The 19,236-nt window shown below is 34.7% G+C and overlaps 3 protein-coding genes across 3 annotated transcripts; all 3 read left to right on the forward strand.

Moving 5' to 3' along the window:
- The first annotated feature begins 1,071 nt into the window (after positions 1-1,071).
- Positions 1,072-7,253, forward strand: LOC127261697 (MLP-like protein 423). Its single transcript, XM_051289995.1, has 3 exons — positions 1,072-1,075; positions 4,410-4,565; positions 7,081-7,253. Exons 1-3 carry the CDS (start codon positions 1,072-1,074, stop codon positions 7,251-7,253), a joined length of 333 nt encoding a protein of 110 aa, XP_051145952.1.
- Positions 7,254-9,064: 1,811 nt separating this feature from the next.
- On the forward strand, positions 9,065-11,324 carry LOC127261698 (uncharacterized). The gene is made up of 3 exons (XM_051289996.1): positions 9,065-9,637; positions 10,521-11,219; positions 11,287-11,324. The coding sequence occupies exons 2-3, from the start codon at positions 10,529-10,531 to the stop codon at positions 11,322-11,324; spliced, it is 729 nt and encodes a 242-aa protein (XP_051145953.1). The 5' UTR covers positions 9,065-9,637; positions 10,521-10,528.
- Positions 11,325-15,552: 4,228 nt separating this feature from the next.
- Positions 15,553-18,218, forward strand: LOC127261699 (uncharacterized). Its single transcript, XM_051289997.1, has 3 exons — positions 15,553-15,712; positions 17,415-18,113; positions 18,181-18,218. The coding sequence occupies exons 2-3, from the start codon at positions 17,423-17,425 to the stop codon at positions 18,216-18,218; spliced, it is 729 nt and encodes a 242-aa protein (XP_051145954.1). The 5' UTR covers positions 15,553-15,712; positions 17,415-17,422.
- The last annotated feature ends 1,018 nt before the right edge of the window (positions 18,219-19,236 follow it).

Raw genomic sequence — 19,236 nt, forward strand, 5'->3', positions numbered from 1 at the left:
TTAATTTCATCGGTAAATATAAATTATGCCCTACAAAATTAATTTCGTCACTAAAATATTTTTGCTAGAAACTTCTACTTTCATAGCAAAAAGGTTTTTAGCTACAAAATTATTTTTCATAACTAAAACTATTTGGCTAAAAATTATACATATTTTGTTACTAAAACTATTTTGTTATGAATTTTAATTTTATCGTAAAAAATCATATTTTCGTAGTTATCTCTCTCTTTCTTTCTTTTAAAAAACTTATTTCTTGTTAAAAAAAGTCATATTTGTCACCAAAGATATTTACTAACGCAATATAGGCGACCAAATGATTTTCGTCGCAAAAACCTTTTTGCTATGAATTATTATTTTTTGCTGCGAATTTTTTTTTAACTAAATTTTAATTTATTTGTAATTAAAAATAAAATGATCTATATAATTATATATTTTCCCTAATTATAAAGCTTAATTTCACGTTTATAAATGATAAAATTAATGTCATCATTAATACTGATTTGATTTACCCATTAAATTAATATAGATTGTTTATCTATTTTATACAACTTGAATAACAGGCTGAAATTTCATTATTCAGCACTGCTAAACTAAATCTTAGCCATTGATAAGTTAAATCAATTAAATTATTGTTTTTAATTAACATAAATGAATGGTTAAAATTAATTCAGCATAAGCTGAATTAACACTACAAAAAATAATACACTTGTAATGGAATTCCGTTCCTAACGTTCACGTAGCTAATGTAATTCCATTCATAATTCTGTCTCTAATGTCATTAGTAACGGAAAAAGTAGATTTTGTGACAAAAAAATTTTGTTACAAAAATGATTTTTTCTTATAGTGTTAATTTAATACATCAGCGTAGGATCCAAACTTTATTTTATATCCAATAGTTAAATCTATTCAGTAGTTCAGCACCATACTCGGGCCGAATTAATGTATATGTATCTATAAATGATATTAATTAATTTTATAAAAGATAGTATGTTTTAAAATATATATTGTAAATATATTTATTAATTAAAAAATAAATAAAAAAATTATAAATAGTTACATCGACCATCCGCAATGGGTGCATCTCCGCATCATATTATAAAAAAAAAAGAAAAAGATATTTATTTCATCGGTACCGCTGTGTAGAGCAACTAAAGAAATTTCACCTTTTATGTCATGTACTCCAATTAATTTACGACGCATCTCGCATTATATTAAAAAAATAAAAAATTAAAAAATTAAAAAATAAAAAAAAAAATAATGAGAAGATATTTATTTCATTGGTACTGTTGTGTAGAGCAATTAAAGAAATTTCACCTTGTCATGTATTCTAATTAATTTAGGATGAATGGCACATCATGTGTTATAGATATTATATATTATATAAAATAGTTTTTGTAATATATATACTAAATTGTTATTATATTTAGATTTTATAATATTTTAATAATTCATAAATTTTATATTCTAAAAGGAACCAATATAACATGTTTTTATTAATTTAAAGTTTACAAATATAAATATAAATATTATCTAACTTTGTTAAACAAATGATATTAACAAAATAAATTAATTTACTAAATAAAATATAACTATATTTTTTTTAACACAATTTAATATAAAATTATAGTATTAAACAATGAAATATATTTAATTTATAGTTAATTATTCATACATCATTAAATAATGATAATAGTTTTAGGTTTCATTATCACTATATATACGGCCCTACTGAGCATGAACAGTCTAGCTGTCTAGGCCAATGCCCATGGCCTAAAAATTTTAGGACCATTTGGGGGCATTTCATTAAAAAAATAAAAGAAAAATAGTATATATAAGTATTAAAAATGCATGTATAACATTAAAATAGTAATAAAATATTTTCAAAATTTTAAAAATAAAATAAAACAACTATTTAAAATTTATTATTTTTATACTACTTCTGTCGGCCACAAAATATACTGTGGCTTTTTTTTTTTGTTAATCTTTAAATAATAATTATTATATCAAAGAGTAATACAAACAAATAAAGAGAAAATGACAAAAATACATCTATTAGTCTCTTGTACTATAAATACAATCATAATTTTGGAGTAAACTATACAAATATAAAAATATTTTTAACATTAAATACAATTGCGTAAAAATATATGGTGACTTCTGGTTGGACGGAGGTAGTATTATTTATATAAAAAATTAAATAAAGATTTATTTTATTGTATTTGTCCCGTGCCCATTAAAATCTAAGAACCACCTTAATTATAACATTGCATGTGAATTTATAAACTTTTGAGCATTTAGGTTTGTTCACGTAACTTATTTTGGATCCTCTATAAATATTACTTCCTCCGTCCCATATAATTTGTCCTTATTTTCTATTTTCGTTCGTCCCACATAATTTGTCAATTTCTTTTTTGGAAATATAATTATACACTTTAATTTCATTTTAAATTTTAAATTTTATAATTTTTTTAATCTTAATTAAACTATTTAATTATCTTAATCTTAATCCACAATTATTTTTATTATACGATAATTATTTTTACTAATACACTTCTTAATTATTTACTAATTACATTTTACCTAAATTCTCGTATCTACATTAATAGGCCCAATACATGGGACAGAGGGAGTATAAAAAATATAATATATACAATGGATATATTTTATTTATCTACAAAAGTCAATAATTCAATATGAAATAATAACTTTTTTATATTACCAGCACAATTATGCATGTTTAACATAAAAAATACATTTATAAAAAAATAGTGTAAATTTTGAAAGTTATTAAAACTTTCCGCTCATGAGTCCAAACCTTGGGCCTTTTAAAAAAATAGCCTGACAAAGTATAATTTAAAAGTTTAGCCCTCAAACGAGTATATAAAATTACTATATTTATAAATTATAGAAGTTTTCAAAATTACTATATGCAAAATAATAAAAGTTTTGAAAACATCCGAAATATTAAATATAGAGATTTTCAAAATTTTTATTTTCTTTTTCAACTACCTTGTACCGTCACATTGAATGTCATCAATATAGGAGAATTATAATATTTTTCAAAACTCCTATAATTGGTAATTTAAGAATTTTGAAAACTTTTTCACATAAAGTACTTATGAGAATCCTAATATATTTTTATTATAGGAGTTTTGATAATTTTTATACTTTTTTATTTTAATTGTTAAGCGATCGTATTCCAAATTTTGTGTCTGGGGTGTCCGAAGCAATTTTTCTCCTCAAATATCTATTTTTCAAGTATTATTTTTTTTTTCTTACAAAACTATTTTATAGTTTTTATACAATAATTTTTTTTATATTCTTTTTAAGCAATATTTTGTTTTATATTGTATATAAAATAAACAAATAATGCTAAAATAAGCAATATATAAAAGTAATATTATAAAAAAAATCCACATAAATGCATTATACATTTAAATAATACAATAAATATAAACTTAGAAATTATACCAAAATAAACTATAAGATTTTACAAAATACAATGCACAAATACTAAATAACAAGTTATTAAAAACAAATGTCAAAATAAATATCATATAAAAAAAATATTGTAACCAAACAAAAAATATACATTATATATATATATATATAAATAGCTTACTAACAATATAAAATAAAATATTGTATAAAGATTATAAAATAATTCAGTCCAAAAAATAATACCCTGATATAGGATTTTTTTGAAAAGAAATTTTATTTAAGAAATGAAAGATATGCCCCATACAAATATTTGAAATACAACAAAATTATTTAAGAAAGTTTAAAGGGTAAATTATATAAAATTCCCTTGTATTTTAGTTAAAATGCATAAACACTTTGTATTTTATTTATTGCATGAAACTCTCTTGTGTTAATGTAAAATTTGCACGAAACATCATTTTTGTCCAAAACTAATATTTGATTGTAAATATGAACTCAATAATGCAAGTTTTATACAAATAAAAACGATAAAATATCTTAAATATTTTTTTAATAATATAAATATATAAATAATTCATTAATCCTTCATTTTATTATTTTATGAGACAAATTGCTATCTGATTTTTACAAAATTATAATAATAAATAATTGATCAATTATTCACTTATTTATTTTATTAAAAAAATTATTTAAGATATTTTAGGTATTTTATTTGTATAAAACTTTATAATTTAGGTCTTTATTTATTTAGAACTTTGAGTAAGGAAAGTGGTTTGTACAAATTTTAAATTAAAGGATTTCTCGCAGTAAATAAAAAAAATACAGAGTATTTTATACATTTATACTAAAAATATATAAGAGATTGCTATATAATTTACCCAAGTATAAATTAAAATTAAAAGTGTAGGAGTTTTCAAAACTCCTATAATTGAAAATACAAGAGTTTTTATAACTTTTTCTATTAAAAGTGGAATTGAAATCGAGCACAAACAAGATATGGGAGGCCCTAAGGAACTCGACCACTTTGTTCCCCAAAGCCATGCCTCACAGATATAAGAGCATTGAGGTCCTCAAAGGTGATGGACAGTCTGAAGGCTCGATTCGTCTAGTTAAACTAAAATCCGGTATATCCTTATGTATATTACTATAATAATTCAAAAGGAAAGATTGAAAATCTAGTCTAAGCAAAAAATTGCTTTTGTAAAAATTTATTCAAATATTAAATCAAATTATTTAATTTATGCTTTTATTGTTTGTTTCTATTGATTTTTTTTTAAGTTAATCCAAATGCCCAAGTTTAAAAATCCACAATATGTGATTACTATTGAAGAAACAAATAAGATAAGTATTACTTATAGATATACATTAAATTTGCAAGTTTACAAATCCACAATATGTGATTACTTTGGTTTTATATGTTATTTTGGATGTTTTAAATTTTCATAGGAGTAAAGAATTATTTGATCTAATATTTTCATATTAGAGTAATGCAAATTTTGGTTTTATAATACAAGTAAGCAAATATACAAAGGATTATACATATAATTTTAGGATAATCGGTTTATAATTTAGTCGATATAATTTAATTTATAAATTAAATTCATAATTTTTTAAATTAATTATTCAGTAAGTTGAAATACATGTTGGTTATATGATGATTATTATAAATTTTGGTTTAGACATATGAATATCGGTGAGTCATTGGCGTACGCTGCTCACCTAGACCATTATTGGTCCTAGAGGCTTGAGATTGGTGAATACTAAATGCTCAGAAACTTAATCGAGATAACAAATATTTCATGTCAAACCCAAAGCCCAAAGAATTAAGCATTTATTGAACCATGAATTAGTCCAAATTAAATGCATGTATGCATGCAAATGAAAAAAAAAAAAAAAAAGCCAAGTTGAATTCATGATTGTATGCACGCGCATGCATGAAGATTTTGGGATACATGTATGGCAAATCAAACACTACATGCAAGCTTTAATAATGCATGATAGGTTATGCAATTCAAATTCAAATTCAAATCGCAGATAATGTTTAATATTTGAATTTATTAGCGGGCAATTAATCTCTCACCGTTTTAATCCGTGAGTGCCTATAGATAGAGCTATTTTCATCATTTTTTATACACGCCAAAAACAATCCTCATTCTCCCTTACTTCCTCTCTTCTCCCTCTAGTTCTTTCCGGTGAATTCCGGTCCAATTCTTCCCTTTTTCTTTTTCCAAAACAATCTCATTCATCCTTGTTAGAATTAAATTTACAAAAAATCTAAAGATTACATTATTATTGATCATTAAAATAAAAGTCTCTACATAGGCACCATGAAGAGACTTGATATATTCAAATCAAATTAACTTACTTACAGATAAGATCAAATCAGAATATAAAACTATCAAATCTCTAATAAATTAATCAAAACTAATCCAACCAAATCTTAAACTAAATATAAAACTAAAATATCTCAACTTTCTCTCCCAAACTCAAGTAGTATCGTAGAACTAATTTGAGTTTGCCCGAATGGAATCTGAGTCGGAAGCAGAGTGAGGTTCATAGACGAATATGCAGACATAACTCTTGACCAGGAGTCGGGGTTGAACACATACAGGACTTTGAATGAAATCATAGTCAAACGCATATAGAACTTTGACTAGGAATCATAGTTAAAGACAAACAAATACGCAGACAAATTGTAGATACACAAATAAGACTCTGAATAGAATTGGAGTCAAACATAGACAAATCACATAAAACACAAAGAACATAAACAATGGACAGATCATAGACATAAGGCAGAACACACACAACAAAGAGATTGTAGGCAACAAATAAATCGCAAACATACAGATCGCAGCCACACAAATAACAGTCAAATCACAGACTTCTATTTTTATTTTTTTTCTATTCGCAGATAGATTTCAGAGACAGATTTCGCAGATAAATTCGCCATCAGACTTCTAACTATAGACATGATCTGCAAGACGTCCAGGTACATTCCAGGTTGAATGTACCTGGAGAAAGGAGGGTTAGCGGTCTATGTTTATTTCAAAAGAAAAATAGGCTCTGATATTATGTTAAAATTAAATTTACGGAAATCCTAAAGATTGCATTATTATTGATCATAAAAATAAAGGTTTATATATAGGCACCGGGAAGAGACTCGTTAGAAACTAAAATAATCTAACTTATGGATAAGATCAAATCACAATCTAAAAATACCAAATCTAAAATAATCCAATCAAAAATAATCTAACCAAAATTTTAAACTAAATATAAATTTAAAATATCTCAACACTCCTCATTTAGTTTATTTTAACTCCGAAATATTGGAGTGCCACCTAATCTGAAGATGAACATCGTTTTATCTTAGAAAATATTCTACCACGAACCGAAAGCGCTACCGGAGCATATTCGTTCTACAAAGAGAGTAACTACCTCGAATCAATGCGATTATCGAATTTATTTCGATAATTATATTCTTGCAATATAATATTTTTATTATATTTCTAACAATATATACTTTCTTATGTGTAGGAATACCCGGGATATCGAGCAAAAAGATGAAGTTAGAAAAGTTTGATGAGGTGAACAAGACAGTGGAATACACAGTGATAGGCGGGGATTTGCTTGACTACTAAAACAATTTCAATTGGAAGACTATGGTGAGCTCGAAAGGGGATGGCTCCATGGTGAAGTGGTCGTGTAACTACGACAAGGCCAATGAATATTTTCCAAATTCCGACATCATCAAGGAATTCACATTCAAGAAATTTCAGGAACTCGATGCTTATCTTATCAAATCCATGTAAGGATGATTTCCTAATGCTTCCATTTCGATAGATTGTAATACTGCACAGAATCTATGGTGTCATTTATGTTTGAGTTGTTTTAAATACGAGGGTATGAGATGAATTAAAATAATGGTTAATATTCGGGGTGGGCAAGGTTCGAATTCTTGCAAATATGCAAGTATTTAATATCTAAATTGAACCGAGCCAAATAAATATTCGAAACTATAAACCATATAACCAAAAATATTTATACTATTTGCTAATATCCGAATCGAATCAAATGTAAAAAATATTGAAAAATAAATCAAATTTTGGAACCTTAAATCGATGATTGTGCAGTTGTGACCCGGATGATTATGCAATTGTGTTGTGCGAGAATAATCAAAACAATTGTGTGGGTGATGTTGGATTATACTGTAAAGCAAACTTTTAGTACGCTTTTGTATTATTCAATTTCCTTATTAACTGGAATAAATAAATTGTTATTTCACATTGTGTTGCTTTTATTTATGTTTTATATATATTAGCATGTCCACTTATTTAATATTGTAGACAACATGGTGTGTGGAGATCACACAGAAGATCTTGTTGTCAGTTCTTTATTAAATATAAATGGGTTTCACAACTGAGATGGTTATGGACAAAACCATCGGTTTAAGTTGTAGTGTAAACTTGGAATTAGTTTGTCTTGACTATTAGTTTACACTAATGTGCTGCGTCACATTGAAAGGATCACAGTTGAGATATGTTCTTCTATTCTGACATTGAAGAACCAAGATCTCGGTAACTCTGTTAATTCTTAACCTTAGATGAAATAAATTAAATATATGGAATAAATGTTCGTTGCTTTAATTTACCATAAGTGAGAATCCTTAGTGATTCAACATGCTTCGTATTTTGGGCAACTACATTATTCGCATAGTAATTAATTTATTATCATTAAGGCACCATGTCCTGGACATCCAGGTTGATGACATCCCCTTAAGGAACTCAATAAGGATTATTGTATAAACCCTGCAGGTGGATTTAATCCGTACAATAATAAGTTTTGAGTGGTATTACTTAAGGAATTAAAAGATATTAATTAATTAAATTGTCAGAAGATTTAATTAATTAATGGATGTGGAACATCTTAAACATGGGGAATTAATTAAGTTTAATAGAAGCCCAGATTCAATTTGGGTTGGGCTGGGAGTGCAATATTAATTCTTTAATGGAATGAATTAATATTTTATGATTCGAATTATATTCAGGGCTGAATATAGAGATTTGGATCTATAAGGGAGCCCGAGCCCAACACCTTCTAAAGATCCCCGGTCTGGCCCAATTACCTGTTGGGAGACTTATTAATATGCGGTCTTTGTCAAACCCTAGTGACGTTTTTTTTTTTTTTTTTTTTTTAAAAGGAGGCGAAAACCACAGGTGCAAGCCGTCAGCTCTAGGGTTTCACGAAGAGCAAAATTCGTCTCCCTCCGTTTGATAGATCGCCGCCCATCCGGTGTTCGAGCGGGGTTTGGGAACAGTCTGGAAGGTCTCTAGCGGAATCAACCTGTTCGTGATTGCTGTTGGTGGTTCCAAAAAGGGTACATCTCTAGTTCATTCTTATAGGAGCATGCTTAGGATCGCTTAATACCATGTATGTACGCGTTGGCATCCAACAACGATCCGTGGGAATGAACAACCCTCACCGGCGTGTTCCTACAATTGGTATCAGAGCAAGGTTTCGTGGATTGTTGGCTCTGCCAGAAAACGTGTAGTTGGTATTGTCTTTAACGTTTTCGCATGTAATGTATGGAATGAATTTTTTTTTTGTGCGTGTATGTTGTTTCCCTTCGCAGCCCTTTTGGTTTTGTTGTAATCGTTTTTCCCACCAGATAATAAGTGTGGGTAGATAGGCGGTTTTGTATATAGATCCATGTATGTAGGGCTTTTCATGTTGTTTTGAGTTATACTGCGTAATTCTGAAAAAGACATGAAAAAGGGAGGCGATTTGGAAGCAGTTCGCATAAGCAGAACAGCCACGAACGCAGTGGGGCAGCGAAGCAGAGGTGGCGCTGGAGGTAAGGGCGGACATGAGGCTTGTAGTGACGGCCAAGAAACAATTTTTGGTGATGGAAATTAGGTTTTCGGCTTTTGGGCCGAAAATCTAGGGTTTCCGTCGGCTGAAACTGTTTTGGCCATAACTTTTGCCTCGGTTGTCCGTTTTCAGCCCATGATACCTTTTCGGAAACGGGAGGACGAGATCTACACGAATTACAGCTACGCCGTAACGGCGAATGCCGCAGCCAAATTCGATCGTCTTCACGAAGTTTTCGCGACTTCTTCCCGAGGCGGCCCGGTTCCAGTTTTTCCATCGCGTGAGAGGCCGATGTCTAGCATCTGTCCGCGCCCCTTTTAATCCTGTAATGGTTGTCTTAGGCTATTGGTTAGGGTTTTAAGGGCTGCGTGGGTGTGCTTTTAATTTTCTGCCTTTTATTGCTTTGTGGATGTATTTAAATTAATGCTTGCCAAAGTATTATGTGATATGCATGATTATGTGACAGGCATGATTTAAATTTACAAGCATGTTAGGAGCATGCTAGGAATTTAATTATTCTATGCATGCTGTCAAAACCTTAAAGTTTAAATGACTAAGTATTTAAGTTGAATTATTATTAATTCATGGGCCTCCATAATTGATCTTTAAGTAAAGTGTTTGTTATACGCGGGATCCATGGGGTCTCCTCCCTAACGGATATTAACATGCACAAGTTTACTAGATAAGATTTCAATTAAAGTGATTTAATTTTAAGTAAAGTGTGTGGCATACGTGGGATCCATGGGGTCTCCTCCCTAACGGATATGTCACTCATAAGTTTACTAGATAAATTAATTCGTGATAACTGTAGGAGATTATTTGCATTAAATATGACTGCCCTTCGGTTGCATATTAACTGTAAATAGTTGTCCTTGGCGTTAAATTATGGTCATTACTTAGATGTGGATTTTAGATATAACCCCCCAACGGGGTCCCTGTTTTAATTCACATGGCCAGTTCTAAAGTATCGGCAATTAATTTCATTCGTCATAAGGATAAGTTGATGAGATAATGAAATTATAGGCTAGCTGCCTGTTTGGTGAATGCATGTGTAAACGTCCGTCATAACATGGCTTGCATGTGCGATTTACTGAGCTGTCGTGATATGTATAATCTCGTGGTTTTTGAGGTTTTCCCATGATTTTATGCTTATGTGTTAATGTGAATTACTGCTTACGTGTTTGCATGTTTCTGTTTGTTTATTTCAGTTATCAAAATGTCGTTCAATCCACTTATGACTGTTCTCAATCAAAACAAACTCGTTGGTCCGAATTATTTGGACTGGAAACGAAATCTGGACATTGTCCTTGCTGCGGATGACTATAAATTCGTCCTAAGCACCCCTGCTCCAGCAGACTTAACTGAGGAATCCACTGAAGAGGAAAGGGAGGCTCATCGGAAGTGGCATAGGGCTGATCAAATGAGCCGTTGCTACATATTGGCGTCAATAACCAATATGTTGCAATTGCAGGTTGAAAAGTTGCCTACTGCTACTGACATGATGTTGAGCCTCAAGGAGCTCTTTGGTGAGTCAGATAGGGCTGCTCGATTTGAGGCAATGAGGAAGATTATGACTTCCTTCATGCCAGAGGGAACTTCTGTGCGTGAGCATGTTCTCAAGATGATGGAAAATCTGAATGAGATAGAGCTGCTCGGGGGTCAAATCGATGCTGACACCAAGATCGATATGATCCTGCACTCACTCCCTAAGTCCTACGAGAATTTCCGTCTCAACACAATCCTGACCAAGAAGGACTATACTTTAGCCGAGCTTCTTGTGGATTTGGTTGCAGCGGAGGGACTCATGGGTAGGACTCCACAGGCGCTGTTTTCTGCGCAGTCTGGACCTTCTTCGTCGAAAGATGGGAAGAAGAAAAAGCCTGCCAAGAAAAAGGGTGCTGCAAATAGTGGGAGCAAGTCGGTCGCGCCTTCTGGTGGCGTGAAGAAGCCAAAGGGGAAGTGCTTTAAATGCAGCAAGACAGGACATTGGAAAGCTGATTGTCCCCTTCTGAAGGGCAAAGATGGTACGTCTTCTACTTTGCTTGTTGAAACATGTTTCGCGGCTAGTTCTACCAGTATTTGGGTAGTAGATACAAGAGCCACTGATCATGTTTGTTGTACAATGCAGGGGTTCCTGCCACTAAGGCAGCTGAGTGAGGGCGAGATTATCATAAGCTTGGGAGATGCAACCAGAGTGGCAGCGGTTGCAGTGGGAGATGTGCATTTATCTTTTTCTGATTCAGTTTTAGTTTTAAAGAACGTTTTGTATGTGCCAAGTTTTAGAAAGAATTTAATTTCAGTTTCGAAACTTTTTGTGGATGGATATTCAGTTGTTTTTAATAAAAGCGTTTTTATTATGAGAAACAAAGTTGTTATCTGTTCTGGCACATTGGAAAACAATCTTTATACTATTACTAGTGCACATCAAACTGAAACCAATACTCAAGTTCATGCATCTTCATCATTAAAAAGAAAACAATCTTCTAAATCGAATCAAACATATCTTTGGCACCTTAGATTGGGCCATGTCAACCTTAGGAGGATCCAAAGACTAGTGAGCAGTGGTTTCTTGGACTCTCTCCAAGTGGAACCATTCTCAGTCTGCGAGTCCTGCTTGGAAGGCAAGATGACCTCCAGGCCTTTTAAGGCCAAGGGAAATAGGGCTAATGAAGTGTTAGAATTGATTCACTCTGATGTATGTGGGCCTATGTCAATTCAAGCTAGGGGTGGTTTTGAGTATTTTGTGACTTTCACAGATGACTACTCAAAATATGGATACATTTACTTGATGCGCCGCAAGTCTGAATGCTTTGACAAGTTCAGAGAATTCAAGGCAGAAGCGGAGAACCGTCAAGGTAAAAGTATCAAGTCATTACGGTCTGATCGTGGTGGCGAATACCTTAGCGCTGAATTTAGGCAATATTTGTTAGAGAATGGGATTACATCCCAGTTGACTGCGCCTGGTACTCCGCAACAGAATGGCGTGGCAGAGAGGAGGAATAGGACTCTTTTAGAAATGGTGAGGTCAATGATGAGTTATGCTTCTCTACCCATCTCGTTTTGGGGATATGCCTTGGAAACAGCGGCGTACATCCTGAATTATGTGCCTTCCAAATCAGTTCCTAAAACCCCAATAGAATTGTGGTCCGGGCGAAAGCCCAGCATGAACCACATTCGGATTTGGGGCTGTCCAGCACACGTGTTGGACAAGGAAGCTGATAAGTTGGCATCTAGGACGGAAGTACGGCTATTTGTAGGATACCCTAAAGGAACACGAGGGGGTTGTTTTTATAGTCCTAAAGACCAGAAGGTAGTGGTGAGCACCAATGCCAGGTTTTTAGAAGAAGACTATATGCATGAGCATAAGACCCCAAGTGAAATTATTCTTTACGAATTAAGGGGAGACAATCAAGTACCAAGTGTACAAGAAGATATACTACAACAAACTGCACAGCGTGTTGACCCTTATGTCACCACACATGAATTGCCTCGGCGTAGTGGGAGGGTAACTCGATTACCCAGTCGTTTCTTGTTAGTGGGAGAGTCCTCGGATTCAGTCCCCAGTGATGAACAAGAACCTGATCCCTGTACCTATAAAGAGGCAATCCAAGATGTTGATGCAGATTCTTGGCATAAGGCCATGGATTCAGAAATAGAATCCATGCATGCTATGGAGGTCTATGACCTCAAAGACCTTCCCAAAGGCAAGAAAGCCATTGGGAGCAAATGGGTCTTTAGGCGTAAGAGAGGACCTGACGGGAAGGTTACTACCTTCAAGGCACGGTTGGTTGCAAAAGGTTTTACCCAGAAAGAGGGCATCGATTATGATGAAACCTTTTCACCAGTAGCCATGCTAAAGTCAATCCGGATACTCTTATCCATAGCAAGTCACATGGACTATGAGGTTTGGCAAATGGATGTCAAGACAGCATTCCTTAACGGGAATCTGGATGAGGACATCTATATGCAGCAACCTGAGGGTTATGTGAAGAAAGGCCAAGAGCATCAAGTCTGGAAGCTAAAGAAGTCTCTTTATGGACTTAAACAAGCTTCCAGATCTTGGTATATTCGCTTTGATGAGGTGATCAAATCCTTTGGATTTGAGCAATGTCCAAGTGAAAGTTGTGTGTACAAGAGGTGCAACGGAAACGTAGTGGTATTCTTGATACTATACGTAGATGATATTCTTCTCATTGGAAACAATGTCAAGATATTATTAGACGTAAAGGTATGGCTTTCTGAACAGTTTCAAATGAAGGACATGGGAGATGCATCGTACATTCTTGGTATGAAGGTCACTCGTGATCGGAAGAAAAGAATGTTGTGCTTATCTCAAGCCGCCTACATTGATACTGTGCTTGCCCGTTTCAGCATGCAGAACTCCAAGAAAGGATTCTTACCTTTCAGACATGGAGTTGCTCTATCTCAGGATATGTGTCCTAAAACACAAAAGGAGATAGATGAGATGGCTATCATTCCTTATGCTTCGGCTGTAGGAAGTCTCATGTATGCCATGCTGTGCACGAGGCCTGATATCTGCTATGCTGTTGGCATGGTAGCTAGGTATCAGTCCAAACCTGGTCAAGGACACTGGATTGCGGTAAAACATATTCTCAAGTATCTGAAAAGAACTCGAGATTATAGTTTGGTTTACCAGTCTGACAATCTAGTTCCTTTGGGTTACACTGATTCAGATTTTCAAGGTGATCGAGATGAGAGAAAGTCAACCTCGGGTTATGCGTTTACCTTGGGAGGCGGAGCTATTTCATGGAGAAGCGTAAAGCAGAAATGCATCGCAGATTCTACCATGGAAGCCGAGTATGTTGCTGCTTCTGAAGCAGCAAAAGAGGCTGTATGGCTCAGGAGCTTCTTGTATGACTTAGGGGTGTCTGAGAGTTTGCCTGAGCGTGTAATCATTTATTGTGATAACGCTGGTGCAGTGGCAAACTCAAAAGAACCTAGAGCTCATAAAGCAAGTAAACACATAGAAAGGAAGTACCACATCATACGAGACATCGTAAAGCGAGGAGACATAGCTGTCACTAAGATTGCATCGTTGGACAACTTGGCAGATCCCTTCACGAAGACTTTACCCATTAAGGTTTTCGAGAAACACGTAGAGGGCCTTGGTTTACGATACATTGCAGCTAGACTTTAATATAAGTGGGAGAGCATGTTTTTGCATTGTATACTAAAAGTTTAGCTTTAGTATAAGTGGGAGATTGTTGGATTATACTGTAAAGCAAACTTTTAGTACGCTTTTGTATTATTCAATTTCCTTATTAACTGGAATAAATAAATTGTTATTTCACATTGTGTTGCTTTTATTTATGTTTTATATATATTAGCATGTCCACTTATTTAATATTGTAGACAACATGGTGTGTGGAGATCACACAGAAGATCTTGTTGTCAGTTCTTTATTAAATATAAATGGGTTTCACAACTGAGATGGTTATGGACAAAACCATCGGTTTAAGTTGTAGTGTAAACTTGGAATTAGTTTGTCTTGACTATTAGTTTACACTAATGTGCTGCGTCACATTGAAAGGATCACAGTTGAGATATGTTCTTCTATTCTGACATTGAAGAACCAAGATCTCGGTAACTCTGTTAATTCTTAACCTTAGATGAAATAAATTAAATATATGGAATAAATGTTCGTTGCTTTAATTTACCATAAGTGAGAATCCTTAGTGATTCAACATGCTTCGTATTTTGGGCAACTACATTATTCGCATAGTAATTAATTTATTATCATTAAGGCACCATGTCCTGGACATCCAGGTTGATGACATCCCCTTAAGGAACTCAATAAGGATTATTGTATAAACCCTGCAGGTGGATTTAATCCGTACAATAATAAGTTTTGAGTGGTATTACTTAAGGAATTAAAAGATATTAATTAATTAAATTGTCAGAAGATTTAATTAATTAATGGATGTGGAACATCTTAAACATGGGGAATTAATTAAGTTTAATAGAAGCCCAGATTCAATTTGGGTTGGGCTGGGAGTGCAATATTAATTCTTTAATGGAATGAATTAATATTTTATGATTCGAATTATATTCAGGGCTGAATATAGAGATTTGGATCTATAAGGGAGCCCGAGCCCAACACCTTCTAAAGATCCCCGGTCTGGCCCAATTACCTGTTGGGAGACTTATTAATATGCGGTCTTTGTCAAACCCTAGTGACGTTTTTTTTTTTTTTTTTTAAAAGGAGGCGAAAACCACAGGTGCAAGCCGTCAGCTCTAGGGTTTCACGAAGAGCAAAATTCGTCTCCCTCCGTTTGATAGATCGCCGCCCATCCGGTGTTCGAGCGGGGTTTGGGAACAGTCTGGAAGGTCTCTAGCGGAATCAACCTGTTCGTGATTGCTGTTGGTGGTTCCAAAAAGGGTACATCTCTAGTTCATTCTTATAGGAGCATGCTTAGGATAGCTTAATACCATGTATGTACGCGTTGGCATCCAACAACGATCCGTGGGAATGAACAACCCTCACCGGCGTGTTCCTACAATTGGTATCAGAGCAAGGTTTCGTGGATTGTTGGCTCTGCCAGAAAACGTGTAGTTGGTATTGTCTTTAACGTTTTCGCATGTAATGTATGGAATGAATTTTTTTTTTGTGCGTGTATGTTGTTTCCCTTCGCAGCCCTTTTGGTTTTGTTGTAATCGTTTTTCCCACCAGATAATAAGTGTGGGTAGATAGGCGGTTTTGTATATAGATCCATGTATGTAGGGCTTTTCATGTTGTTTTGAGTTATACTGCGTAATTCTGAAAAAGACATGAAAAAGGGAGGCGATTTGGAAGCAGTTCGCATAAGCAGAACAGCCACGAACGCAGTGGGGCAGCGAAGCAGAGGTGGCGCTGGAGGTAAGGGCGGACATGAGGCTTGTAGTGACGGCCAAGAAACAATTTTTGGTGATGGAAATTAGGTTTTCGGCTTTTGGGCCGAAAATCTAGGGTTTCCGTCGGCTGAAACTGTTTTGGCCATAACTTTTGCCTCGGTTGTCCGTTTTCAGCCCATGATACCTTTTCGGAAACGGGAGGACGAGATCTACACGAATTACAGCTACGCCGTAACGGCGAATGCCGCAGCCAAATTCGATCGTCTTCACGAAGTTTTCGCGACTTCTTCCCGAGGCGGCCCGGTTCCAGTTTTTCCATCGCGTGAGAGGCCGATGTCTAGCATCTGTCCGCGCCCCTTTTAATCCTGTAATGGTTGTCTTAGGCTATTGGTTAGGGTTTTAAGGGCTGCGTGGGTGTGCTTTTAATTTTCTGCCTTTTATTGCTTTGTGGATGTATTTAAATTAATGCTTGCCAAAGTATTATGTGATATGCATGATTATGTGACAGGCATGATTTAAATTTACAAGCATGTTAGGAGCATGCTAGGAATTTAATTATTCTATGCATGCTGTCAAAACCTTAAAGTTTAAATGACTAAGTATTTAAGTTGAATTATTATTAATTCATGGGCCTCCATAATTGATCTTTAAGTAAAGTGTTTGTTATACGCGGGATCCATGGGGTCTCCTCCCTAACGGATATTAACATGCACAAGTTTACTAGATAAGATTTCAATTAAAGTGATTTAATTTTAAGTAAAGTGTGTGGCATACGTGGGATCCATGGGGTCTCCTCCCTAACGGATATGTCACTCATAAGTTTACTAGATAAATTAATTCGTGATAACTGTAGGAGATTATTTGCATTAAATATGACTGCCCTTCGGTTGCATATTAACTGTAAATAGTTGTCCTTGGCGTTAAATTATGGTCATTACTTAGATGTGGATTTTAGATATAACCCCCCAACGGGGTCCCTGTTTTAATTCACATGGCCAGTTCTAAAGTATCGGCAATTAATTTCATTCGTCATAAGGATAAGTTGATGAGATAATGAAATTATAGGCTAGCTGCCTGTTTGGTGAATGCATGTGTAAACGTCCGTCATAACATGGCTTGCATGTGCGATTTACTGAGCTGTCGTGATATGTATAATCTCGTGGTTTTTGAGGTTTTCCCATGATTTTATGCTTATGTGTTAATGTGAATTACTGCTTACGTGTTTGCATGTTTCTGTTTGTTTATTTCAGTTATCAAAATGTCGTTCAATCCACTTATGACTGTTCTCAATCAAAACAAACTCGTTGGTCCGAATTATTTGGACTGGAAACGAAATCTGGACATTGTCCTTGCTGCGGATGACTATAAATTCGTCCTAAGCACCCCTGCTCCAGCAGACTTAACTGAGGAATCCACTGAAGAGGAAAGGGAGGCTCATCGGAAGTGGCATAGGGCTGATCAAATGAGCCGTTGCTACATATTGGCGTCAATAACCAATATGTTGCAATTGCAGGTTGAAAAGTTGCCTACTGCTACTGACATGATGTTGAGCCTCAAGGAGCTCTTTGGTGAGTCAGATAGGGCTGCTCGATTTGAGGCAATGAGGAAGATTATGACTTCCTTCATGCCAGAGGGAACTTCTGTGCGTGAGCATGTTCTCAAGATGATGGAAAATCTGAATGAGATAGAGCTGCTCGGGGGTCAAATCGATGCTGACACCAAGATCGATATGATCCTGCACTCACTCCCTAAGTCCTACGAGAATTTCCGTCTCAACACAATCCTGACCAAGAAGGACTATACTTTAGCCGAGCTTCTTGTGGATTTGGTTGCAGCGGAGGGACTCATGGGTAGGACTCCACAGGCGCTGTTTTCTGCGCAGTCTGGACCTTCTTCGTCGAAAGATGGGAAGAAGAAAAAGCCTGCCAAGAAAAAGGGTGCTGCAAATAGTGGGAGCAAGTCGGTCGCGCCTTCTGGTGGCGTGAAGAAGCCAAAGGGGAAGTGCTTTAAATGCAGCAAGACAGGACATTGGAAAGCTGATTGTCCCCTTCTGAAGGGCAAAGATGGTACGTCTTCTACTTTGCTTGTTGAAACATGTTTCGCGGCTAGTTCTACCAGTATTTGGGTAGTAGATACAAGAGCCACTGATCATGTTTGTTGTACAATGCAGGGGTTCCTGCCACTAAGGCAGCTGAGTGAGGGCGAGATTATCATAAGCTTGGGAGATGCAACCAGAGTGGCAGCGGTTGCAGTGGGAGATGTGCATTTATCTTTTTCTGATTCAGTTTTAGTTTTAAAGAACGTTTTGTATGTGCCAAGTTTTAGAAAGAATTTAATTTCAGTTTCGAAACTTTTTGTGGATGGATATTCAGTTGTTTTTAATAAAAGCGTTTTTATTATGAGAAACAAAGTTGTTATCTGTTCTGGCACATTGGAAAACAATCTTTATACTATTACTAGTGCACATCAAACTGAAACCAATACTCAAGTTCATGCATCTTCATCATTAAAAAGAAAACAATCTTCTAAATCGAATCAAACATATCTTTGGCACCTTAGATTGGGCCATGTCAACCTTAGGAGGATCCAAAGACTAGTGAGCAGTGGTTTCTTGGACTCTCTCCAAGTGGAACCATTCTCAGTCTGCGAGTCCTGCTTGGAAGGCAAGATGACCTCCAGGCCTTTTAAGGCCAAGGGAAATAGGGCTAATGAAGTGTTAGAATTGATTCACTCTGATGTATGTGGGCCTATGTCAATTCAAGCTAGGGGTGGTTTTGAGTATTTTGTGACTTTCACAGATGACTACTCAAAATATGGATACATTTACTTGATGCGCCGCAAGTCTGAATGCTTTGACAAGTTCAGAGAATTCAAGGCAGAAGCGGAGAACCGTCAAGGTAAAAGTATCAAGTCATTACGGTCTGATCGTGGTGGCGAATACCTTAGCGCTGAATTTAGGCAATATTTGTTAGAGAATGGGATTACATCCCAGTTGACTGCGCCTGGTACTCCGCAACAGAATGGCGTGGCAGAGAGGAGGAATAGGACTCTTTTAGAAATGGTGAGGTCAAT

The sequence above is a fragment of the Andrographis paniculata genome, unplaced genomic scaffold (assembly GCF_009805555.1).
Source record: "Andrographis paniculata isolate CXL003 unplaced genomic scaffold, ASM980555v1 Contig64END, whole genome shotgun sequence".
Lineage (NCBI taxonomy): Eukaryota > Viridiplantae > Streptophyta > Magnoliopsida > Lamiales > Acanthaceae > Andrographis > Andrographis paniculata.